At 44.3% G+C, this 27,636-nt stretch overlaps 1 protein-coding gene across 6 annotated transcripts in view; it reads right to left on the minus strand.

Annotated features, from left to right (window-relative positions):
- The window catches only part of ARMC9 (armadillo repeat containing 9), a 180,668-nt gene that overhangs the window by 36,792 nt on the left and 116,240 nt on the right, over positions 1 to 27,636 (minus strand). For all 6 annotated transcript variants that reach the window (XM_010836969.1, XM_010836968.1, XM_010836965.1 and 3 more), the window contains exon 20: positions 3,926 to 4,030. In XM_010836969.1, the coding sequence (XP_010835271.1) occupies positions 3,926 to 4,030 (105 nt within the window). The remainder of the gene's footprint in view (positions 1 to 3,925; positions 4,031 to 27,636) is intronic.

Below are 27,636 nucleotides of genomic sequence, written 5' to 3' on the forward strand. Positions count from 1 at the left end.
GGGCAGGTGAGGTGAGCTGCAGTGCTGGCCAGCTGCCAATTTCAAATCAGGACTGTGTGTCTGGGACTTCTCTGGTGGTCCAGTGGCTAAGATTCCGTGCTCCCAATGCATGGGGCCTGGGGTTCGATCCCTGGTCAGGGAACTAGATCCCACATGCCACAACTAAGAGTTTACATGTCACAATTAAGGATCCCAGACCCCACATGCTGCAACTAAAACCCAGCACAGCCAAATAAAAAAAAGAAAAAGACCAGGTGACTAAGGGCAGCTAAGGAGATCTAAGAAACTAAGACACAAACAGGGAGTGTACGTACAACCTCAGCAATTATTGCTCGACAGTAAGTTTTCTAATAAAAACTTTACACTGCTTCCACAGGGGATCCTCTGGTGATCGGGCCCAGTGGGTGGCATGGTGGCCGCTCACAGGTCTGTCCAGGTACTAACCCCAGGAACCTGTGCATATGTGGCTTGGTTTGGATAAAGAGTCTTTGCAAATTGTAGTTAAGCTGTGGCTGTTGTTCAGTTGCTAAGTCATGTCTGCCTCTCTGCGACCCCATGGACTGTATCTTAGATTATCCTCAGTCCAGTGACAAGTGTCATTATAAGAGACAGAGAGAACATAGGGACTTCCCTGGTGGTCCAGTGGCTATGACTTCGTGCTCCCAATGCAGGGAGCCTGGGTTCGATCCCTGGTTAGGGAACTAGATCCCACATGCCGCAACTAAAAAAAAGATTCCAAGTGCTACAACTAAGACCCAGCACAGGCAAATAAATTTTTTTTTTTTTTAAGAGAGGGAACATAAAGAGAAGAGGAGAAGGTTATTGGAGATGGAGGCACAGTATGGAAGTTCACAGCCACAAGTCAAGGAGGGCCTGCAGCCGCCAGAAGCTGCAAGAGCCAGAAAGGTTGTGGGACAACTTAATTTTGGATTTCTGGCCTCCAGAACTGGGAGAGAACACATTTCTGTTATTTGAAGCCACCCAGTACAAATACACTGGGGCTTCCCGTCTCTGTACTGAGTTCTTTCTGTACTTCATTCTTACCACTCACATTGCCACTGAAAAGAGACTGACACCGATGAGATAAACAAGCATGCGTGCAACTTTTCTAAATATTTCCTTCTGGTAAAAAGGACAGTACCTATGCATTAAGGAGATTAGAACTACAGACTGTGGTAGTGACACCATTTCCGGATGCCATTAAGTCGGGCCACTGGCTGATTTCAAAACTCTGTCCCTTTTGCGTCTTGCCAACTTGCATGATCCAGCTGGGAGTCACAGCATGTTCGGGGTCTTGTTTTTGTTGTTGCTGTTAAAAATCTTCAGTTAACAAGTTAACATCTTCAAGTTAACATCTGAGCCACGGCATTTCATTGTGCAGAGGTGCTAAAAGCTATTAGGGAAGGGGCCGTGGTGGGGTTTCCGTCTGAACATCCCTGCTTGTGTGCTGGGAAGACCCAGCATCTGAGGGCTGTGTTCTCAACAGCTCCGCCACCACCCTCCAGAGAAGCCCCACTGGTGTGCCTTCTGCTTTTCTCACCATCTTGCTTTTCAACATGCACATCCTCTCCAATGCAGCTCCGTCCTTCCTGACAAACCCAGTGTCCTCCCAGATGTCAGGGCTCAATGACTTCCATCAACGGTTCGGAACCCAGGTGCCTCACTCCCCGCCCTTCTCGAGCACCTCCCCGCTTGACCTGTCTGCGGTCAGTTAGGGTCCTTTGATCCCTGAGTCATTCTGAGGGGTAGTGGCGCTTGTCCGTGACTGGGGGCCAGTGGTCACCCAGCCTCCTACGTCATCTCCCTTCTTTCATCCACTTTTGCCCCTCTATGTTCTATTCTTCACAAAGCAGCTGAGTGAAAACAGAAGTTAATGTAGTATAAAACATGAATCAAACTGAGTCACTCCCCTGCTCTGTGCCCTCCGACAACCTCCCAGCTCATCCAGGGTAAACTCCAAAACCCTTACCAACAATGCCCTCATGCCCAGCCCTTGGCTGTCCTCCAAACTCAAGTTCTGCCAGCATACACTGGCTCCAGCCGGGAACCCCTGGAAATTCCACGAACAATGAGGTGATCAGAGAGACCAGTGCCCAGAGAGAGGTGATGAGGGCCTGGGTGGGGCAGCAAGGGGAATGGACAGGCTTTCTGCTTCTGCCTGCCCCTGTGAAAGCTCACGCACCTGCACCCACCATCTTTTTCCTTCCCAAGTCACTGTCTCTGCTTCAGTTGTTGAGAGCCTGGCTCCCAGCTCTAACGCTGACCTGCCCAATCTGAGAAGACTTCAGGGTCCACGTAACTGACCCAGTCAACCACCAGCATCAGAATTTCAGGAGTCCTTTTAAAAGCCTTCACTCCCATGTGCTCAGCTTTCCGTCACGGGGCTTCAGTCTGAACTGGCCTCAATCTTTGCATCTGCTCCTCCTTTCAGATCTTAGCTTTGAGCACCCACTGCTCACCCGTGCACTCTCAGATTGAGGTTCCGTGACACTGCCATCCTCTCTCTGCCAATCGGTAGCTCCCCCGACTCACACCTTCCCCGTGGGTCCCACAGCAGCAGAGTCTTTGGGGAGCTCAGATCATGGCCCCTCACAAACGTGTGACTCCACAGGCCTCTCAAAGCTTTGAGTGACTACTCAACCCATCCGGAAAGATCTCTCCCTCCTGTTTTCCACGGCACTGTTGTCTCCTGGTTCTCCTCAAGCCTCTCTGACTGTTCACCTTTCTGTCCATCTCAGGGGCCACCTTTTGTCTTCCCTTAATCCCGACATGCTGGTGGGCCCTCTGTATTCAGCACCGCCTCCCTCCCTGTCCAGCCTCTGCCTCAGTGGGTAACTTCATCTGGTCTGATGGTTTTGGCCATCCCCTGTGTGCTGGTCCATCTAGTCAAAGTTATGGTTTTTCCAGTAGTCATGTATGGATATGAGAGCTGGACTATATAAAGAAAGCTGAGTGCCAAAGAATTGATGCTTTTGAACTGTGGTATTGGAAAAGACTCTTAATAGTCCCTTGGACTGCAAGGAGATCAAACCAGTCAATCCTAAAGGAAATCAGTCTTGAATACTCATTGGAAGGACTGATGCTGAAGCTGAAACTCTAATACTTTGGCCACCTGATGTGAAGAACTGACTCCGTGGGAAATCCCCTGATGAAGGCAGGAGGAGAAGGGGATGATAGAGGATGAGATGGTTGGATGGCATCACCAACTCGATGGACATGACTTTGAGCAAGCTCCGGGAGTTGGTGATGGACAGGGAAGCCTGGCGTGCTGCAGTCCATGGGGTCGACTGCAAAGAGCCGGACATGACTGAGCGACTGAACTGAACTGAACTGAACTGTGTGCTGATGACTGACAAACCTGCAGCAGCCTTCCCTTCTCATAGATAAGCCACAAAAAGCCCAGGAATCTAGATGGGTAAATGATTGCTCCTAAGGATGGGCATGGGCTTCCCAGGTGGTGCTAGTGGTAAGAACCTGCCTGCCAATGCAGGAGACACAGATTTGATCCCTGGGCTGGGAAGATCCCCTGAAGGAGAGCATAGCAAGAATGCCTGGAGAGTCCCATGGACAGGTGGGCTACAGTCCATAGGGTCGCAAAGAGCTGGACACGACTGAAGCAACTTAGGATGCATGCACACACACAAGGACGAGCATACCTTTAGACACTGCGAAGGCTCTAGAGTGTGCCTTTTAGCTATACTCTAACCGCCTTCTGTTTGCCAGCGGGTCTGTTTAGGATAGTAACTAGGGCCTCTGTGCCCTTTAGGGGCCCTGGAAGCAAGTTGGCCACGATGGAACTTCTCATAAACATAGTATCATAATAGATCAAGCCAAATCCTCGTGTGTTACTGTAAACACTAAGTCCATCAATGGCCCATCTCTCCTTTCTATTATGGGGTCCTCACTCCCTTCACATGGTACTTACTCCCAAGTACTCCGTGGTCAGAAGTTTCTCCCCTGAGAGCTCTCCAAGCTGGGGCTGGATCAGTTCATCCTTGTCCAGATCGGCTTCCATAGTGTCATGGTCCTCCTGTTTCAAAGGAGACATGAAGTGAGAGCTCTGACCCCTCTGGCAAGTCCCCAGAGGGTGGCTCTCTGAGCGGCCACCTGTCATGAAATGGGAAGGCCTTGGGTTGGCATTTCAAGGGTCTCAAGGGCAGAACGCCCTCTGCTCATGACCTCCATGAAGATGAAAAGGAAAATGCCAACCCACCTCTTTAAGATGTCTCGTGTCTAATGACCACTTCCACAGCCACAGGTGGGAACGGATTCAACAAGATGCTATTGAACGGTTTCTCCTAGCTACAGTTCTCAGAATGTTTTTCTCTGTGAGGTCAAGACCGTGTGAACCAGCCGGCCTACAAATAACTATTAAGCCCCTCCATATGCACAGGCCTTACAGGGGATACAAAACTGTATACTGTAGGCTTCTTCTTCTCATGAAGTTTACAGTCTCTAAGTGAAAAAACTCAATAAAAAGATAAGAGTTGTTCTGCTTCCGAGAAGAAGGAATGGACATGTTTTCCCTTGTTGCTCCCTCTAAGCAAAACCAAAAATACTGGACATTATGTACCAAATAAACCTAGGAGACTCTGAAAGGTGGCGAGGAGGAGGCAGACTGGCTGGCTGTTCTGGAACACAAGGAATGAAAGGTGGTGAGTTCCCGGCTTTACTTTTTGCCTTAGAGATTATAGACTTGGCGTTGAAAAAGGCAGCAACCCAGAAATGAGAATGGGAAGACAAACGCTTGCCCTCTCTAGCCAAAGAACCAGCAAAGGGGGGTGCCCAGTGTGATGGGACTTTTAGACACTAAGCAGACACCGGAGCAAACGCTGCCACCCCTCCTGCCCAACCAACCCCCAAGCTCACCAGCAAAGGAGCCGAGACTTCTGCCCTCGCCTGGCTGTGATATCACTGTGTGGGGGGGTGATATCAGAGAAGGACAAGTAGGGAGGGGGAGTTCCAACCCTGCTGGGCGGTAATGAGCCACCCCCACATCCCAGCACCAGGGAGAGGAGAGACCCGGTGGAGAGCCTGGACTTCCACCCCAACTCGGCGGTAATGGGATGTCCCATCCCCCAGCTGGGGATGGGGTCAGAGGAGCCCTGGTGAGACTCAAGATGTCCACCACTGTCTTGTTTCTCCACGCTCCTGCGGTGTCGGGGGGCCGTGTGGGGAGCAGTAACGCGCCGTTCCTATGGCAGAAGCCTCGTAGGGATGGAGAACTCCCACCCCCATTCTGCACTAACGAGGAGTCTCCTCCCCACTCCCCCTCCACTGGGTCTCCACAGGGACCAGGGGCAGAATCTGGACTTTTACGCACTTCTAACAGTAATGAAGAGGAGCCCCTGCTCCCCTGCCAGAGCAGCATCAGAAGAAGCCAGATAAAACAGATTTACATAAGACAAAAGTTTCATCACATAGTATCCAAAATATTGGGGTTTAAATAAAAAAATCACTCATCATACCAGACATCAGAGTGTTCTCAAACTTAATTAAGAGAAAAACGATAGATGCCAATATCAGGATACAGAGATGTTAGAATTCTCTGAAAAAATTTTGAAGGATCCATCATAAAAATGCTTCAGTGAGCAGTCACAAGCACTTTGGAAACAAATGAAAGAAACCAAGTCTTGGGGCTTCCCTGGTGGTCCAGTGGCCAACGCTCCGAGCTCCCATTGCAGGGCACCTGGGTTTGAACTGCGTCCCACATGCTGCAGCTAAAAAGATCCTGAACACCGCAATAAAGACCGAAGATCCCATGTGCTGCTACTAAGACTCAGCACAGCCAAATAAATAAATAAATATAAAGATTAAAACAACAATTAAAAAAAAACCAGCACGTCTCAAGAACATAGAAAAGGAAGAACGAAGTAAACCCGGGGCAAGCAAAACGAAGGCAAGAATAGAGAGAAGAGCAGAAATCAATGAAAAGGAAAACAGAAAAACAAGAGAAAATTGGTGAAACTAAAAGCTGGCTCTGAAAAGATGAATATAATTGTCAAAACTCTAGTGAGACTGACAAAGGAAAAGAGACGTAAGTTACTGATATCAGGTATGAAATAGAAGCTATCACTACAGACCTGCAGACATCAAAAGAGGTGGGAGGGAGGTTCAAGAGAAGGGGGTATGTATATTTATGGCTGATTCACATTGTTGTATGGCAGAAACCAACACAACATTGTAAAGCAATTATCCTCCAATTAAAAATAAATTTTAAAAAAGGATAATAGGGACTACTATGAGCAACTGTATATAAATTTGACAATTTAGATAAGAAACACAAATTATTACACTCTCATAACTCGAGTAATCCTATAACTATTAAGAAAATTGAATTCATAATTTTAGAATCTCCCCCAAAGAAATCTCCAGGCCCACATGGTTTCACTGGAGAATTCTATCAAACTTTTGAAAAAAAAAGTAACATCACTTCATGGCAAATAGATGGGGAAACAATGGAAAGAGTGACAGGTTTTATTTTTATCTTTTAAACTTAATTATTTTAATTGGAAGCTAATTACAATATTGTAGTGGTTTTTGCCATGCATTGACATGAATCAGCCATGGGTGTACATGTGTTCCCCATTCTGAACCCCCCTCCCATCCCATCCCTCAGGGTCATCCCAGTGCACCAGCCCTGAGCACCGTCTCATGCATGGAACCTGGGCTGGTGATCTGTTTCACATATGATAATATACATGTTTCAATGCTATTCTCTCAAATCATCCCACCCTTGCCTTCTCCCACAGAGTCCAAAAGACTGTTCTTTACATCTGTGTTTCTTTTGCTGTCTTGTATATAGGGTCATTGTTACCATCTTTCTCAATTCCATATATATGCATTAGTATACTGTATTGGTGTTTTTCTTTCTGATTTACTTCACTGTGTATAGTAGATTTCAGTTTCATCCACCTCATTAGAACTGATTCAAATGTATTCTTTTTAATGGCTGAGTAATATTCCATTGTGTATATGTACCAACAGCTTTTTTTTTTTTAATTTAATTTTATTTTTAAACTTTACATAATTGTATTAGTTTTGCCAAATATCAAAATGAATCCGCCACAGATATACATGTGTTCCCCATCCTGAACCCTCCTCCCTCCTCCCTCCCCATACCATCCCTCTGGGTCGTCCCAGTGCACTAGCCCCAAGCATCCAGTATCGTGCATCGAACCTGGACTGGCAACTCGTTTCTTATATGATATTTTACATGTTTCAATGTCATTCTCCCAAATCTTCCCACCCTCTCCCTCTCCCACAGAGTCCATAAGACTGTTCTATACATCAGTGTCTCTTTTGCTATCTTGTACACCGGGTTATTGTTACCATCTTTCTAAATTCCATATATATGCGTTAGTATACTGTATTGGTGTTTTTCCTTCTGGCTTACTTCACTCTGTATAATAGGCTCCAGTTTCATCCACCTCATTAGAACTGATTCAAATGTATTCTTTTTAATGGCTGAGTAATACTCCATTGTGTGTATGTACCGTAGCTTTCTTATCCATTCATCTGCTGATGGACATCTAGGTTGCTTCCATGTCCTGGCTATTATAAACAGTGCTGTGATGAACATTGGGGTACACGTGTCTCTTTCAATTCTGGTTTCCTCAATGTGTATGCCCAGCAGTGGGATTGCTGGATCATAAGGCAGTTCCATTTCCAGTTTTTTAAGCAATCTCCACACTGTTCTCAAGAGTGGCTGTACTAGTTTGCATTCCCACTAACAGTGTAAGAGGGTTCCCTTTTCTCCACACCCTCTCCAGCATTTATTGTTTGTAGACTTTTTGATGGCAGCCATTTTGACTGGCGTGAGATGGTACCTCATTGTGGTTTTGATTTGCATTTCTCTGATAATGAGTGATGTTGAGTATCTTTTCATGTGTTTGTTAGCCATCTGTATGTCTTCTTTGGAGAAATGTTTGTTTAGTTCTTTGGGCCATTTTTTGATTGGGTCGTTTATTTTTCTGGAATTGAGCTGCAGGAGCTGCTTGTATATTTTAGAGATTAATTCTTTGTCAGTTGTTTCCTTTGCTATTATTTTCTCCCATTCTGAAGGCTGTCTTTTCACCTTGCTTACAGTTTCCTTCACTGTGCAAAAGCTTTTAAGTTTAATTAGGTCCGATTTGTTTATTTTTGCTTTTATTTCCATTACTCTGGGAGGTGGGTCATAGAGGATCCTGCTGTGATTTATGTCAGAGAGTGTTTTGCCTATTTTTTCCTCTAGGAGTTTAATAGTTTCTAAAAATATGGAACACTTCACGAATTTGCATGTCATCTTTGTGCAGGGGCCATGCTAATCTTCTCTGTGTCATTCCAATTTTAGTATATGTGCTGCCGAAGTGAGGACGACAGATTTTATTTTCTTGGGGTCCAAAATCACTGCAGGTGGTGACTGCAGCCATGAAATTAAAAGATGCTTGCTCCTTGGAAGAAAAGCTATGACCAACCTAGAGAGTATATTAAAAAGCAGAGACATTACTTTGCCAACAAAGGTCCATCTAGTCAAAGCTATGGTTTTTCCAATAGTCATGTATGGATGTGAGAGTTGGACTACAAAGAAAGTTGAGCGCTGAAGAATTGATGCTTTTGAACTGTGGTGTTGGGGAAGACTCTTGAGAGTCCCTTGGACTGCAAGGAGATCAAACCAGTCAATCCTAAAAAAAATCAGTCCTAAATATTCATTGGAAGGACTGATGCTGAATCTGAAACTCCAATATTTTGGCCACCTAATGCAAATAACTGACTCCGTGGAAAAGACCCTGATGCTGGGAAAGATTGAGGGCAGGAGGAGAAGGGGACAACAGAGGATGAGATGATTGGATTGCATCACTGACTGATGGACATGAGTTTGAGCAAGCTCTGGGAGTTGGTGATAGACAGGGAAGCCTGGCATGCTACAGTCCATGGCATCGCAAAGAGTCAGACAGGACTGAGCGACTGAACTGAACAGACCATCAATTCTACACAATGTTCTCCAGAAAATAGAAGAGGAAGAAATATTTCCTAATTCATTTTATGAAGCTAGCATTACCCTGGTACCAAAACTAGACAATGATAGTATCTTCATAAAAAGAAGTGTGTGGATGTATGCTCAGTCATGTTCAACTCTTTGTGACTCTGTGGACTGTAGTCTGCCAGGCTCCTCTCTGTCCATGGGATTTTCCAGGCAAGGATACTTGAGTGGGTTGCCATTTCCTTCTCCATGGGATCTTCCCAACACAGGGATCGAATTTGCAACCCCTGTGCCTCCTGCATTGGTAGGTAGATTCTTTACCACTTGAGCCACCTGGGAAGAAATACTTGGGTATAAATCTAACCAAATACGTATAGGACTTGTATGCTGAGAACTACAAAACACTAATGAAAGAAATAAAAAAAGTTTAAATAAATGGAAAGACAAATCTTATTCATGAATTAGAAACCCAACATAGAACTTCCCTGGTGGTCCAGTGATTTAAGAATCCGCCTTGCAATGCAGGGGATGCAGGTTTGATCCCTGGTTTGGGAACTAAGATCCTACATGTGGAGGAGCAACTAAGCCCATGCCTGGCAACTACAGAGCCCAAGCGCTCTGGGACCTACATGCCACAGCTACAGAGTTCGTATGCATGACGCAACAAAGATCCCATCTGCTGCAGCTAAGAACTAACACAGCCAAATAAATAAATACATATTGAAAAAAGAAACCCAACACAGTTAAAATGTCAATTCTCCCCAAGTTGATATCTAAGTTTCATGTAGTTTCTATAAAAATCCCAGCAGGATTTTTCTGTAGATGGACCCAAGACTATTCTAAGAGTTATATGGACGGACAAAGGAAGTCAAATAGCTAAGATAATTTTGAAAAAGAAGAATAAGGGAGAGGAATCAGTCTCCGATTTTTCTGTAGATGGACCCAAGACTATTCTAAGATTTATATGGAAGGACAAAGGAAGTCAAATAGCTAAGATAATTTTGAAAAAGAAGAATAAGGGAGAGGAATCAGTCTCCTAGATTTCAGGACATTATTGTTGACAAAGAACACTGCCTGCCATTTCAGTAAACGAAGGATGTGTATGTACCTAGTTACTAAGCTCGATTTAACTCCTGTGAGCCCATGGACTGTAGCCCACCAGGCTCCTTTGTCCATGGGATTTCCCAGGCAAGAATACTGGAGTGGGTTGTCATTTCCTTCTCCAGGGGATCTTCTTGACCCAGGGATTGAACCCATGGCTCCAGCCGCATCTTCTGCATTGCAGGTGGATTCTTGACTACTGAGTCACCGGGGAAGCCATCAGTACTCATAGAGCTATCAGCCAGTGCAGCTGGTTCTACATAGTTAAGATGACTATCACAGGAGTAATTTCAATGAGTCCAGACACTTGCATCTTCCCAGACACAGAAGAGCACTAAAATCATTAACTTGAGATGTCTAGTAAAACTCCTCCCTTATCTCTTTGGAACAATTCTTCAGAGCTGTCTGAGAGGCTGTCTCCCAGGCTATAGTCCTCAGTAAGGTCCCAAATAAAACATAACTCTTAACATTTAGGCTGTGCATTTTTTTTCCAGTTGACATGATGCATGTACTAGAATTACGATTGATAATCTTGATATTGGCAGAGAGAGAGACATACAGATCAACTGGACAGAACAGAGAACTTCAAAACAGACCTACACAAATATGTCCAACTGATTTTTGACAAAGATGCAAAAGTAACTCAACAGAGGAAGGACAATCTTTTCAATAAGGAGTGCTGGAGCAACTGGATATGCACAGGGAAAAAAATGAACCTTACACTAATTCTCACACCTTATAATATAACAAAATAACTCCAAATGGACCATGGACTTACATGTAAAACTATCAAATCATCAGAAAAAAAAACCAGAAGAAAATCTTTAGGATCTATGGCAAAGCAAAGAGTTCTTATACTTGAAGTACAAAAGGAAAATTTGATAAATGGGAGTTTTATTGAAATTTTAAAAGCTTTTGTTCTCTGAAAGACCCTGTTGAGAGGACAAAAAGAAAAGCTATAGACAGGGAGAAAATATTTGGAAACCACGTATCTGAAAAAGGACTAGTATCTATATATAAGAACTCTCAAAATTCAACAGTAAGTTCCCCAAACAATCCAATTAGAAAATGGGCAAATATATGAAGAGACATTTCACTAAAGAGGACATGTGGATGACAAATAAGCACAAGAAAATGCTCAACATCATTCACCATTCAATTCAGTTTAGTTCAGTCGCTCAGTTGTGTCCGACTCTTTGTGACCCCATGAATGGCAGCACGCCAGGCCTCCCTGTCTATCACCATCTCCCGGAGTTCACTCAGACTCACGTCCATCGAGTCGGTGACGCCATCCAGCCATCTCATCCTCTGTCATCCCCTTCTCCTCCTGCCCCCAATCCCTCCCAGCATCAGAGTCTTTTCCAATGAGTCAACTCTTTGCATGAGGTGGCCAAAGTACTGGAGTTTCAGCTTTAGCATCATTCCTTCCAAAGAAATCCCAGGGCTGGTCTCCTTCAGAATGGACTGGTTGGATCTCCTTGCAGTCTAAGGGACTCTCAAGAGTCTTCTCCAACACCACAGTTCAAAAGCATCAATTCTTCGGCGCTCAGCTTTCCTCACGGTCCAACTCTCACATCCATACATGACCACTGGAAAAACCATAGCCTTGACTAGATGGACCTTTGTTGGCAAAGTAATGTCTCTGCTTTTGAATATGCTATCTAGGTTGGTCATAACTTTTCTTCCAAGGACTAAGCGTCTTTTAATTGCATGGCTGCAGTCACCATCTGCAGTGATTTTGGAGCCCCCCAAAATAAAGTCTGACACTGTTTCCCCTGTTTCCCCATCTGTTTCCCATGAAGTGATTAGGAAAACCTAAATTAAAACCACAATAAGTCACTCCATACCTATCAGAATGGCTAAGTTAAAAAAGAGTAACAACATCAAATACTGGTGAGGATGCAGAGAAAGTAGATCTATTCCTAGCGGGAACACAGAACTGGTACAGCCACTCTGGAACACAGTCTGGCAGTTTCTTAAAAAGCTAAACATGCAACTACATACAACCCACAAGTGTGCTCTTAGGCATTTATCCTAGAGAAATGGAAACTTACTGTCACACAAAAATCTGCATATGAATGTTCACAGCAGCTTTATCTGTAAAAACCAAAACCTGGGAACAACAGACGTTCGGCCACAGGAGAATGTTAAACAAACTGTGGTCCAGCCACACTACGAGCTACTGACCACACACGCACCTGGATGAACCTCCAGTGAAATACGTTGTATGAAAAAAGCCAGTCCTTAGTGGTTACATACTATGTGACTCCATTTACATAACATTCTCGAAATGACAAAACTCTGGAAATGGAGAACAGGTTAGTGGTTGCCAGGGTTTAAGGAGTAAATGGGATGTGACTGTAAAAGGGATCTGGTGGTTATAGAAATCTTCTGGCTCTTGAATGCATCCGTGTTAATACCCTGGTGGTTGTTATACTGTAGTTTTGTATGATGTTAGCGGTGGATGGAACTGGGTAAAAGGTATACAAGATTTTTCTCTATCATTATGTGAATCTACAATGATCTGAAAAAAAAAAAGTTTTCAAATATACAAAAAGAGGAGTTAAAAACCAAGTAATAGTATATATGATAATAATAATATATAGTAATAGTATATATATGATGGTGTTGGAGAAGACTCTTGAGAGTCCCTTGGACTGCAAGGAGATCAAACCAGTCCATCCTAAAGGAAATCAGTCCTTGGAAGGACTGATGTTGAAGTTGAAACTTCAATTCTTTGGCCACCTGATGTAAAGAACTGACTCATTTGAAAAGACCCTGATGCTGGTAAAGATTGAGGCAGGAGGAGAAGGGGAAGACAGAGGATGAGATGGTTGGATGGCATCACCGACTCCACGGACATGAGTTTGAGTAAACTCTGGGAGTTGGTGATGGACAGGGAGGCCTGGCGTGCTGCAGTCCATGGGGTCACAAAGAGTTGGACATGACTGAGTGACTGAACTGAACAGAGTACATATGAACTGTCCCCAGCCTGCGTCTAATCAAATGCCAGCTGGCACTGGGGAAGCTGTGGTACTCTCCTCCATTCCCTGCCAGCACTTCGGAGACCACACTGTCCTTTGTAGGTTAAATTATGAAGATCCATACAAGACAGACCAGGGACTTACCCTGTGGTCCAGTCGTTAAGACTCCATGCTCCCAATGCAGGGGGCACAGGTTCGATTCCTGATCAGGGAACTAGAGCCCACGTGCTGCAAGTAAGACCCGGGGCAGTTGAATAAATACATGAATTAAAATAAGCTATAAACAAATAAATAATACAAAACTGACCATCCCGTCACCTGACTGAGGTAGAATCCAAGGAAAGAATGTGTCCGTGTGAGGGGAGCTGGCCTGCTGTGAAGTGAGGCCAGAGGAAGGAAGAGGCCCTGGAGGGGCAGCAGGCCCAAGACCCGGCACTCTCAGGGCAGAGGGCTGCCCCAGGCCGGCATGTCTGGGTGACAAGGGTCCCTGACATCCTCAAGCCAGGCCTTCTCCTGAATCTTCACCCACTCAACCACGTGGAATTTGCTTCCTCTAAAACTTGCCAACAGGAAGAGGAAGCTCTGCTCTGCAAACCTAAGTACTCGTCCTTATTTCCAAGCTGATTCCTAACCATTTTGGTGAATGTGATTTATCTGAGTCAGTTTCGAAAAGATGCCAAAGCCCCCGGTTCCCATGGGGACTGCCTTTGAGGGGTTGGGGCAGAGAGGCTGTTCCAGGGCGCACCCCTGTCTCCACAGGTCTCTTCACCACACAGTCAGTCAGCGCCACCTGCCACCACTAGATCCTGTCACCCCGGGGTGGGGCAGGGGAGGCTGTCTTAGGAAAAGGGGATTCGACTTATCCTATGTGGCCCCCAGAGCAGACCAGAACCAGCAGACTCAGGAAGGTTCCAGTCCACCCGGGAGCGTGTCCTCGCCCTCCGCGCTGTCTTACTTGCTGCGGGGGCTGCTGAGGAAACACTACCCACTCCAGCTTACATGCGAGCATGGAGGAAGCCACCGTGCACTTCCACATCACTCCACCTCAGCTCTCACAAGGACTCCGTGGGGGTTCCTTTCACGACACCTGCTTTGTGTGATGTGGAACCTGAGCTGGAGAGGCGTGACAAGCCCACAGGGAGAGCCTGGCCTGGAGGGGGAGGTCTGGACTCTAAGCTCAGGGCAGTCCCCTTCCACCCAGAACTTTCTGACTCAGGACCTGGGGCCCTGCAGAGAAGCCTGTTTTCAGGGAGGCGCAGGCTGGACCTTAGTGCCTGGTGGAGACTGAGCACAATGGGGCAGAGAGAGGGGAGAGGAGGGCCAAGGGCTGGATCCGCACTCCCTACCCCCCCATTCCTCTCCCAATCCCCCCACCCCACCCCTGCCCCGTCTCGTCCTCTCTCTTTCCATCCATCCTGTCTCATTGTGGATGGAGAACCCATTCTTGACTGAACTGGAACACCAGGTTCATGGTCATTCAGCCCCTTGTCCTGATCATTCTCCACACAAGGGCTACTGCCTTCTTTTGCTGTTCACCTGAGTTGGCAGCTCTGCCAAGTGTGGTGTACCCGCCATCCTGAAATTTCACTCGGGGTTCCTTAAAGGTAATGCTATGTGAGGCCCTACCCGAGGTCAGGTCTGGGACAGCCAGGTAAGGTTTTACTGCTGCCCGGGCTTCGAGTTTAGCTTTACTTAAAACACCAGCATCTTGGTGATCAAATATTGTGTACATTATATGACTATTTTAGGAAAATGACTGCTCTTTGTGGACGACAGCACTGGGCTCTGTGGTCAGAGTGAGTGGCTAAGGGTGCTGGGCGGTGGAGTAGGATTTCATTTCTTTTCTAGGGAATGAAGCCGTGGAGGCACCAGCTGGCAATAGGCATGTGAATCACAGTTTCACAGAGGTATTGGTGATACACCACTTCCCTGCCAGGATGAAATAGGAGACCTTAAGAAACAAAACAAATGTCCACATTCCATTTCAATGAAAAATAAAAGGTCAATGGCTAAGCTTAATCAACACCAGCAAAAGTATTTCTCTACTCTGGACAACAAGTACGTATGTAAGACACTCACTTGCAAATACACAAATCAACAAACATATTCTCGATCATAAGTTAAAGCCTGACTTACTAGCTTCTTGTTGATGTTTGACAGAAAACAGTAAAATTCTGTAAAGTGATTATTTTTCTTAAAAAATAAATTAATTAAAAAACAAATTAGTAAGAGATTCACTGAGATATTCAATTTTTTTTTAAAAAAGCAAATTGATGCTTTTTAAAAAAAATTAAAAGTACTTCATAGTTAAATTCATTGGTAACTGATAAATTTTGGAAAACACAGGACAGCTTCTACATTGGCTCCCTAATATATACGACTCTGTAATAGAAGTGGACTTAAGTTACAGTGTCATATGCAAGTGTGGGGCCCGAGAAAGAACCAGGGTACCTCAGCCAGCCTGCTTCCACCTGGAGACTTTGCTTCTTCCGCCACAGTTTTTCTATTGCCAACATACAGGCAAATACACTGGGTGCTTTCAAGAATATCATGTTAGTGTAAGATGCAGAAATGTAAGAAAATGGATGTGAAAGTCATTATTAAATGAATAGCTAGCTCCTGGTTAAGAGAGTTAGCAGTGAGGCTCTGATTAGACCTGATTCTTATCAGTGCCTGAGCTTCTCCCTCCAGCAAATGAGATCATTTAAAGTCCTGCCCCTTTAAAATCAGGACTTACTGATTAAGGGAATTTCTTAAGCTTTCCATATACTGTATAGACATAAAGAAGTCACTGTCATGGTTTTTCTAAGAAACACACTGATATCAGCAAAAAGGAAACGGAGGCATTGTCAAGACTCCTGAAACGTAAAGACAGAAGGAAAGGGGCTGTACTCAATGAGCTGGAAGGTGCTATTAGACAGAGTTGTTGCTGTTGAGTCCCTGAGTCTGTTCTCTGCGACCCCACAGACTGCAGCCTCCCAGGCTCCTCAGTGCATAGAATTTCCCAGGCAAGAATACTGGAGTGGGTTGCCATTTCCTTCTCCAGGGGATCTTCCCTATCCAGGGATAGAACCTGCATCTCCTCATTGGCAGGCAGATTTTTTACCACTGAGCCACCGGGAAGCCCTTTAACTTCAATACTATTGAGGCAAGAGCTTAATTCAATACTTGTCTGTTTCCAGCAACACTTGGGAAACCAGATGCAGAGGGAGGTTCGGGAAGGCAGAGGAGATCACGACGTGTGGTGGGAAACGCAAAGAGAGAGCCCATAGGACTGATGCCTGCTGAAAGCAGGGCACTGGGTCCACCTGTGCCGTTGGGGCCGAGTGGGTGGAACCACCGAGGACGTGTCAGAATTTTCTGAAATGGGCACACCTAGGAGACACTCAGGGATGACCTCACAGCGTCAGCCTTCTCTCTGGAACAGGAGAGACTACTTTCCACCATTTCCCCCCGATTGAAGTGGGTTTCATTTGTTTAGAAACAGTACCAGCCACACTGCTGGCTTCCCCCGGCTGCTTGTGAATTCCAAACGACGCATATTTTGCAATCTACTCTGTGAAGTAAGCAGGTGATGGATAAGGGGCACTTGGAGAATAAATGCCTCATTAGGGTGGGTTTTAAATACCATTGTCGGGAGGAATTTTACTAACATTACTGGTCTTTATGTACTTGGGCAGAATGCATCAGATTACTAAAGGGAGAGCCCAAGGATAACTGATCACGTCAAGAAATTAAGAATGCCTCAATAAAAAAGGCACTTGAGCTGAGATGAATTTAGATGCTCTAATACGAAGCTTCCCCATAGTGGCTCGGTGATCTTATGACACTACAAGATTCTTAACTGAAGGCTTTAGATACATAATACTCCAGACAAACCAGATTCTAAGCAGTTGGCCTGAAAGCAAAACTAAGGTTGACCACTAAATGCATTTGAAAACTCAGATTCTTGCAGATACAATGCAGAGCGCAGAATGTATTCAAGTGGTTTTACATATGACAAGCGAAAGTATCGAGTGTATTTTCCACTTGAAATAATTATAGGACTTCTAGCAGCAGTTTAAACTTGAGATACCTTCTCAGAACCCTGAATTGGAAATCTTGCTCTTTGTAAAAATAAGGAAAAAACACTCCACATGGGAGAGAAAGGGTGGACCAAGGTGACCAGGTAGGCAGTATAATCAACCTATTTCCCCTAGCAGAATGGATTTTTTTCCAATTTTGCAGCTTTATTTTACGTGTGTGCCAGGACTGCAGATGCAAGGAGGTTCTGAGCCCTGGAGGACTCGTTTTGTGGCTGAGCTGTTCTAAACAGCAACTTCCCATCCACAAAATGACATTCCTGGGGGGCAATGACAGCTGGTTTGACAACCAGCCCAGTTCATTAACTAACCACATTATAGGAACCAGATAATCCGTAACACCCTTCACTTCCTTGATTCTTCTAGTCCAAGGCTTTAGCTGCCTAATGTGCTTGCTTAAACATCCCTGAAGTCTACGTGAAAATGACAAGACATGTGGAAATGACAGTCGTGTTGCTCTGAGAGAAAGTGAAAAAGAAAATGAAAGTGTTAGTCCTGCAGTCGAGTCCGACTCTTTGCAATCCCACGGACTGCAGCCCACCAGGCTCGACTGTCCATGGGATTCTCAAGGCAAGAATACTGGAATGGGTTGCCATTTCCTTCTCCAGGAGACTCATTCCAACCCAGGGATCAAACCCGTGTCTTCTGTGTCTCCTGCATTGCAGGTGGATACTTTACCGCTGAGCCACAGAAGCCGAGAGAGAGGCCGAGCTTACAAAAATATGTTAACACAGAGAATCGGAGGCGACTGGGAGGATCAACACCTCTGGAAGTCAAAGACAGTAGAAAGATTTGGTGGGACAGAGAAAGGGAGCCACCATCACAGCAGTGTCTAGACACCGTGCTGAAGGCAGACAAGAGGACTCAGGTAACTGAGTTCCTTCTTTAATTTTAAAAAATTAATTATTTTTAAATTTTTGGCTGTGCTGGGGCTTCGTTGCTTTGCAAGGGCCTTCTCTAGTTGCAGAGAGTGAGGGTACTCTTTCTCTAGTTGCAGAGAGCGGGAGTTGTGGTGCATGGACTCCTCACTGTGGTTGCTTCTCTTGCAGTGGAGCACAGGCTCCAGCCACTTGGGCTTCAGTGGTTGTGGTACCCAGGCTCAGTAGCTGTGGCGCACAGGCTTAGTTGCTCCTGTGAGGCACATAGAATCTTCCCAGACCAGAGATGGAACCTGTGTCCCCTGCACTGGCAGGCGGTTTCGTATCCACTGCACCATGAGGGAAGTCCTGAGTTCCTTCTAAACAGGAGTCGCTAAGTGTGCTCAAGAGATGCGGGGGTGGACCTGGCACTTGGGGAATCAAAACATCTCGAGTCTGGGTGTGTCCCTCCTCAATCCTGAGTGACTAGGGAGGGGCTAGCTAATAAGCAGAAACCACCACCCCAGATATGGAAACGTATCTGACACAATGAAGGTACATCAGCAAGCAAAGTCACAGGGAAAAACTCTTATTCTATAAACCATGTCAAGTTCTGAGATAATGTTTAGATGAACTTCAAAGTCCTCAAAGAACTAGATGAAGGAGATTTGAAAAGTAAGGATTTGTCATTATTTCTCAAGCTCCCTCGGTAGGGAGGATGTGTTTGTGGCGGGGTTGATTAGGAATCTGAATTTGGTATTTTAGGAAAAACAGGGAAATTTATGAAGAGTTAAGAAAATTTTTCACAGGCTGGCTGTTACGAGAAGTTTGCTCTGGGAACAGTGTCCTTCCCCTCCTTTCACCCATTGAGGGTATCCAACCCCTTCTTCCCCATTCTCCACCCCCAGCTCCATCCTGGCCACCCGCCGACAGGCTCCAGCCCTGGCCAGGCACCGCACCAGGGACTTCCACTCTAGCAGATGATACTGAAATGTCAAAACTGACTAACAAGCTCTGAGTCTGTGCCAGTAGTTCACATAGATCATTTCATTCGATCCTCCCAACCACCTGATGAAATGGATATTTATAGCTGTACTTTACAGGTAAGAACACCGAGGCCTGGGGTGCTGAACCGTGTGCCCTTGGCCACATGGCTGGTGAGAGGAGGGGCTGGGCTCAAACCCTGGCAGGCTGATTATGGAACCACTTTCTCTGTATTGAGATTCAAACACTTGCTATTTTCCCATTAAGTATTTGTCATTTCCAGGGTCTGTTGGGGCTACAGAGAGGCTTCTGTGCTTGGCTCCTCTTACCTTGGACTTGAAATGAGGACACGGGCAGCACATACGATCAAATGCACCCATGAAAGGAGACAAGAATGTGATTCAAGACCCCAGGGGCTGTAACAGTGAGATATCAGCAGATCAAGAGAGTGTCCTAGCCTTGGCTTTAACATGTCCCCTTACCCACCCCCCACCCCCAGCTTTTCTGGATTATACTTACTCCGCATAGCTCCAGAAGGAACAAGTGGATATTATACAGACACAAAGGAAGAAATGGAAACTATCCACTTTTGTGTGTTCATTGTGTGCCACAGACTAATTCACTGATCTCAACAATTCAGTAGTAATTATCTTTATCTTTACAGATGAAGAAACAAAGCTAGTAATGAGAAAGAAAATATAAACCTTGACTAGGGTCTCAATGGAGTGGACCTTTGAATACCACCGTTAGCAACTTAATTTTCTTAGATGATACGGGCATGGGAATGTTTTTAAGAAGGAATCGAGTGAAAGCAAAAATGGGTTGAGCCACCTTGGAGAGCAACGTGGCAGTATCTATTGGTAATAAAGACAAGACCCTTGTGCAGGGGTTAAGAGGATGAACTAGGGTGGCACATCTTGGTATGAACATATCTCTAACATGTAATGTTGAATGAAAAAAAAGCAAGTTGGTAAATGATTCATAGAGCATTATGCCATTTATGTAAAACTGAAAACCACAAAACAATAGTGTACACGGTTAAGGGAGACATAAAGATATTATAGAAGCACAGAATGCCCATGGAATGTTACACACCAGGTTCCGAAAGGTGGTTAACTCTGGGGAAGGTGGGAGAGGAGAGCAGGGAAGAGATGGAGCCACAGCGGTCAGGTTAGTTTCTGGACTTTCTGGTAAGTTGAAAATGCTCCAAAATTTAAGAACAAAATGATCATGGCCCTGCGTGATCCAGGCCCTGTTCTGGGAAGATGGTCTGGTGGCCACATGCAGGAAAGGCTGGGAAGGGAGGAGACTGAGGCTTAAGTCAGGATGTGGAGCAGAAAAAGGAAATGAAGGGGAAGATGAAAGTGACTTTTAGAACCATGAGCCATAGTGTCTGGAGGATGATGGCAAAGGATGAGGGAGAAGGAAAAACCAGATTCCGGAGCCACTGAAAGAGTACAGGTACCTGGACAAGTGGGCAATTTAAGAATCTCAGTTTTTGTGAATGTCCACATTTGATTTTTGGGCTTTGCTGGTGGCTCAGATGGTAAAGAATCTTCCTGCAATGCCGGAGACCCATGTTTGATATGTGGATCAGGAAGATCCCTGGAGAAAAGAATGGCAACCCACTCTAGTATTCTTGCCTGGAGAATTCCATGGACAGAGGAGCCTGGCAGGCTACAGCACAAAGAGTCAGACGTGACTGAGTGACTAATACTTAATACACTTGATTTAGAGCCACTTATTGACCACACACGTTAGACACTAGACAGTTGGCTCATTTAGAGAAACTGAATCTTGTATACGGCAGAGTCTGGACCTCAATGAGGGTCCCTGATTCTAAGATGAATGATGTTCGGTTAAGCCCAGATGCCACTTCAGCCAAGAAATTCACAAGGTCCACAGGCTACCTGGTCCCAGTGCCTCAAAGCTCAGTTCAAGGACACAGACACCAAGCCCTGTTAATGACTTATTGTATTCAGTTGGCAACTGCAGTTCTCATTGTGATGCAGTCAATGGGTACTCTGAGTGACCCTTTAACACAAGATGAGTGCTAATGTCACTTTTCACTTAATATTTTCCAGCAACTTCCCTCTTCTCAGAAAAAGAGCTAATGTCCTTAAATACATTACCATGTGTAAAACAGATAGCTAATGATGGGAAGCTGCTGTATAGCACAGGGGGCTCAGCTCGATGCTCTGTGATGAGATAGAGGGGTGGGATGGAGAGAGTGGGAAGGAGGCTTAAGGGGGAGGGGAATACATATATATACTTAAGGCTGATTCACGTTGTTGTAGGCAGAAACCAACACAACATAAAGCAATTATCCTACAGTTAAAAATAAAACATTTTTAAAAAGAGCTAATGTCCTTCTCAAGGCTCCAGGTGATCTGACCCCATCCTCTGACTCTGTATCCTATTCCCTCCCCATTTCTTGTGGGTCCCCAGGAGGTTTTGACCTTGACATTCTCTGTCCCCAGGGTCTACCTTGGGGCTTCTCCCTCAAGTCCTTCTTACTTTTATTGTTCTTTGAGGCACCTACCACCGCTTGAAAAAGTAAGGAAATATTACATTTCTATTTCCTTATTTGTCTAAGGTCTGCTTTCTCCTGATAGGGTATCTATTTTGCTTACTGCCACGCCCGGACAGCTTCTGGTAAAGGAAAATGAGTAGGTCAGGCAATTCCCCTCTACACACATCAAGCACAAAATGTGACAAATTTATTAAAAACGATCATTTCAGGACACTGGAAAATGACCAGTGGCAGATCACAACTGCTCACTGGGGAAGTGCTACTGCACGTGGGGCAAGTGTGGCGTTTTGCTGGGAAAGTTCCTGTCTATTTCAGGCAGTGAAAATCCACAGCTTTATTAACTGAGGGTGTGGACTTGGGGGAGGGCAAGTAAGAAACCAGCTAGAAGCTGAAGAGGGATTCCCAGAAGCAAGGGAGCCACAGAAGGCCTGCGATGATAAAACCTCCAAGCGTCCCCAACGGACTGTTAACTACAGATGTGTGCAGAAAACCCAGGGAGCTCAGAGAAAATTAAAAGCTTGGGGGAACTTGGAAACTTTCTAGACTTTTAAATGAATTCTTCAACCTACAGGTAACTCAAGTCACAGAAGATGGTCACTTGAGATGGGTAAACATAATCTTTACCCAAATCTCTCACTGACAGTGAAACTATGCAGGGAGACCCATATGTCAGGGAAGGTAATAAGCAGAGACACCACGAGCTGCATGCCACAGGGGGAGAGGTTACACAAGAGACCAGCCAAGGTAAATGATTACTCAACAACTCTCAAGAAAGCAACACATAAGCCAGAATCTTTGCAACGTATTATCTGCAATGCCTGGTTTTCAACCAAAGGCATTATCAGACGTGGCCCAAGAAACAGAAAAAATGTGACTTGCACTCAGGAAATATTGAGTAGCCAAGAACTAACTTTGAGTGGGCCCAGATGTTGGATTTAGCAGACAAAGATTTCAAAATAGCTATTACGAAAACGTCTACAGAATTAAAGGAAAATGAGCTCAAGAGCTGAAGAAAAAGATACTAAAAATAAGTGAAAAACAGGGAAGTGGACCCTGTAAAAAGGAACCAGATGGGGGTTCTAGAGCTGGGAAGTATAATAACTGAAATGAAAAATTCAGTGGATGGGTACAACAGTAGATGTGAACTGACAGAAGAATCAGTCAGTTGGAAAATGGAGCAACACAAAGTATCTGGCTTAAAGAACAGAGAGAAAAAACACTGAAGAAAATAAAGAAAGCCTCAGAGGTCTGTCACATAATATCAAGTATTCTCATACATGTGTAATTGGATTTCTAGGAAGAGAGGAGAGAAAGAAAGGGGCAGAAAAAATACTTGAATAGATAATGGTTGAACTCTTCCCAAATTTGGTGAAAAATTGTAACTTACAGATCCAAGACAACTTCCCTGGTGGCTCAGACGGTAAAGAATCTGAGAATCTGCCTGCAGTGCAGGAGACCCAGGTTCGATCCCTGGGTCAGGAAGATCCCTGGAGAAGGGAATGGCTACCCACTCCAGTATTCTTACTTGGAGAATTCCAAGGACAGAGGAGCGTGGTGGCAGGGTATAGTCCATAGGGGTGGCAAAGAATTGAACACCACTGAGAGACTTTAACTTCCACTTTTTATAGACACAATGAATCCTAAAAAGGATAAATACAAAGAAGACTACATCCAAACACATCATCATCAAACTGCTGAGAACCAAAATTGAAGAAAAGAATCTTAAGTTCCAGCAAGGGCAAAACAAGCACTTTCAGGGAAAGAATGATAAAAGGTACCATTAATAGCTGGCTTCTCATCAAAGACAAAGGAAGCCAGAGACAATGACATATTCAAAGCGAGAAAAAACATACCCAGTGTAACTGTCCTTCAAAAATGAAGGTGAGATAAAGACAATTCCAGATTTTAAAAACTAAGAGAATATAACAGACTTGAGTTACAGAAATGCTACAGGCAGTGCTTCAGGCAAAAGAGAAACGGCGTCAGATGGTAACTTCACAGGAAGGAACGAAGGACACTGAAAATGCTAAACACGTGGACAGGCACAGAGATGGACGCTTTCCCCCGAATTTCTTTAGAAGATTCATGACGACTGAAAGCAAAGACTCACAATACTGGGTTGATAATAAATATAGAGGTAGTCTATGCAGCAACAAGAGCACGAAAGAGGAACAGAAATAGAGCTGTACTGGTGCAAAGTTCTATTTTACCAGAAACAAATCAGTATTAACTCAAAGAAGATTGTGCTAAGCTGTATACTGAAATCCCTAGAACCAACTCAGAAAGAAAAAGGAAAATACGGCTAAAAAGCTAACAGAGTAATTAAAACGGTATACTAAACAATACTTGTGCAATACAAAATAGGGTAAGACATGTATTTGTTTAAAACAAAGGAAGGGAGGAAAAAGAGGAACAAAGATCGCATAAATAGAAAACAGCAACTAGCAGAATTAAACCCAACCATGTCAATAATTACATTAAATATGAATAAATATTAAATAAAACAATTTTGAAAAAGAACAATGTTGGAGAACTCATATTTAAAAACCTATTATGAAGTTAAATACAATAATTAAGATCATGTGGTACTAGCACAAAGATAGACATGTAGGTCAAGTGAACAAAAATTAGAATCCAGAAATAAATGCTTACATTTATGGCCATTTTTTTTTAAAGAGTTTCAATTTGACAAAGTAATTCAATGGGTCAAAGCATAGTCTTTTCAACAAACTGTATTGGGATAACTGGATATTCATATGTAAAAAGATAAATTTAGATCTTTGCCTGAAATCATATATAGAAATTAACTACAAATGGTCCTACATCTAAATGTAAGAGCTAAAGTTATGAAACTCTTAGGGAAACATGGGAGAAAATCTTTGCAATATTAGTTTAGGCCAATAGTTTTCAACTGGAGGTGATTTTGCCTCCTGGGGACATTTAGCAACGTCTGTAAACATTTTTGGTTGTCACTACTTTGGAGTGGGGTGACTAATTCTGGCACCTACTGGCCTGAGATGCTGTTAAATATCCTACAACACACAGGATAGTCTCTACAACAAAGAATTATCTGGCCCCAAATGTCAGTAGTGCCCAAAGTTGATAAACATTGGGTTGGTCAAAGAGTTCTTAGATACAACAACAAAAGCACAAACCATGAAAGAAAAGAAAAAGGTAGGTAAATCAGACTTCATCAAAATAAGAAACTTGGGTACTTCAAAAGATGCCATTAAGAAAATGAAAAGACAAGTCACACTCTGGGAGAATATATTTACAAGTCATATACATGGGGAAACAATGGAAACAGTGACAGATTTTCTTGGGCTTCAAAATCACTGTGGATGGTGCAGTCATAAAATTAAAAGATGTTTGCTCCTTGGAAGAAAAGCAATGACAAACCTAGACAGCATATTAAAAAGCAGAGACATTACCTTGCCTTCAAAGGCCAGTATAGTCAAAGCTATGGTTTTTCTAGTAGTCATGTATGGATGTGAGAGCTGGACAATGAAAAAGGCTGAGTGCCTTTGAACTGCAGTGTTGGAGAAGACTATTGAGAGTCCCTTGGATTGAAAGGAGATCAAACCAGTGAATCCTAAAGGAAATCAGTCCTGAATATTCACTGGAAGGACTGATGCTGAAGCTCTAATACTTTGGCCACTTGATTTGAAGAGCTGATTCATTGGAAAAGACCCTGATGCTGAGAAAGATTGAAGGCAGAAGGAGAAGGGGACAACGGAGGATGATATAGTTGGATGGCATCACTGACTCAATGGACATGAGTTTGAGCAAACTCCAGGAGATAGAGAAGGACAGGGAAGGCTGGCATGCTGCAGTCCATGGAGTCTCAAAGAGTAAGACATGTCTTAATGACTGAACAACAAATGATATGTTGAATTCCTAACCCCCAGTACCTCAGAATGTGACCTTAATTGGAAATAGGTTTGTTGTATATGTAATTAGCTATGATGAGGTCATACTGCAGTAGGGTGGGCCCCTAATTCAATGTGACTGGCGCCCTTATAAAATGATGTGAAGACACACAGGTGAGAAATACACCTGCAAGTCAAGGAATGCTAAGGACCTCCAGCAACACCTGGAGCTAAGAAGGCATGGAACAGGCTCCCCCAGAGAGAGTGTGGCCCTGCTGACACCTTAATTTTGGACTCCTAGGTTCCAGAGCTGTGAGAAAACACCTTTCTGTTGTTTGAAGCCAACCAGTTTGTAGAACTTCGTTAGACCAGCCCTAGGAAAGGAATGCAGCTGAGCAAGAACATAAAAAGATGCTCAACATCATTAGAAACTGGGGAAACACAGATTAAAAACGCAGTGTGGGACTTCCCTGCTGGTCCAGTACTTAACCCCCCCCCTGCCAGTGCGGCAACTACTGAAGCCCGCATGCCCAAGAGCCTGTGCGCTGCAGGAGAAGCCATTGCCACGAGAAGCCCACTCATCACAATTAGAGAGTAGCCCCTGCTCGCTGCAACTAGAGAAAGCCCGAGCACAACAGTGAAGACCCAGCACAGCTGAAGACATACAGATGGCTAACAAACACATGAAAAGATGCTCAACATCACTCATTATCAGAGAAATGCAAATCAAAACCACTATGAGGTACCATTTCACACCAGTCAGAATGGCTGTGATCCAAAAGTCTACAAATAATAAATGCTGGAGAGGGTGTGGAGAAAAGGGAACCCTCTTACACTGTTGGTGGGAATGCAAACTAGTACATCCACTATGGAGAACAATGTGGAGATTCCTTAAAAAACTGGAAATAGAACTGCCTTATGATCCAGCAATCCCACTGCTGGGCATACACACTGAGGAAACCAGAAGGGAAAGAGACACGTGTACCCCAATGTTCATCACAGCACTGTTTATAATAGCCAGGACATGGAAGCAACCTAGATGTCCATCAGCAGATGAATGGATAAGAAAGCTACGGTACATATACACAATGGAGTATTACTCAGCCATTAAAAAGAATACATTTGAATCAGTTCTAATGAGGTGGATGAAACTGGAGCCTATTATAGTGAAGTAAGCCAGAAGGAAAAACATAAATACAGTATACTAACGCATATATATGGAATTTAGAAAGATGGTAACAATAACCCGGTGTATGAAACAGCAAAAGAGACACTGATGTATAGAACAGTCTTATGGACTCTGTGGGAGAGGGAGAGGGTGGGAAGATTTGGGAGAATGGCATTGAAACATGTAAAATATCATGTAAGAAACAAGTTGCCAGTCCAGGTTCGATGCACGATACTGGATGCTTGGGGCTAGTGCACTGGGACGACCCAGAGGGATGGTATGGGGAGGGAGGAGGGAGGAGGGTTCAGGATGGGGAACACATGTATACCTGTGGCGGATTCATTTTGATATTTGGCAAAACTAATACAATTATGTAAAGTTTAAAAATAAAATAAAATTAGAAAAAAAAAATAAAAATCATGATGTCATATCACTTCATATCCACTAGGATGGCTATAATTAATTGAAACAACAGACAAATAAAAAACACTGGTGTGGATGTGGGAGGGCTTCTCAGGTAGCACTAGTGGTGAAAGAACCTGCCTGCCAATGCCAAAGCAGGAGACGTAAGAGACTCAGGTTCAATCCCTGGGTTGAGAAATCCCCTAAGGAGGACATGGCAACCCACTTCAGTATTCTTGCCTGGAAAATCCCCTGGACAGAGGAGCGTGGCGGGCTACAGTCTATGGGGTTGCAAACAGTCCGATATGACTGAAGCTACTCAGCACAGCAGAGGATGTGGAGAAATTGGAGCCCGAAAGCCTTCTTCAGCGATCAGTGCAAAGAAATAGAGGAAAACAACAGAATGGGAAAGACTAGAGATCTCTTCAAGAAAATTAGAGATACCAAGGGAACATTTCATGCAAAGATGGGCTCGATAAAGGACAGAAATGGTATGGACCTAACAGAAGCAGAAGATATTAAGAAGAGGTGGCAAGAATACACAGAAGAACTGTACAAAAAAGATCTTCACGACCTAGATAATCACGATGGTGTGATCACTCACCTAGAGCCAGACATCCTGGAATGTGAAGTCAAGTGGGCCTTAGAAAGCATCACTATGAACAAAGCTAGTGGAGGTGATGGAATAGTTGAG

This window comes from Bison bison, unplaced genomic scaffold, assembly GCF_000754665.1.
Source record: "Bison bison bison isolate TAMUID 2011002044 unplaced genomic scaffold, Bison_UMD1.0 scf7180017864068, whole genome shotgun sequence".
NCBI classification, from domain to species: Eukaryota; Metazoa; Chordata; class Mammalia; order Artiodactyla; family Bovidae; genus Bison; species Bison bison.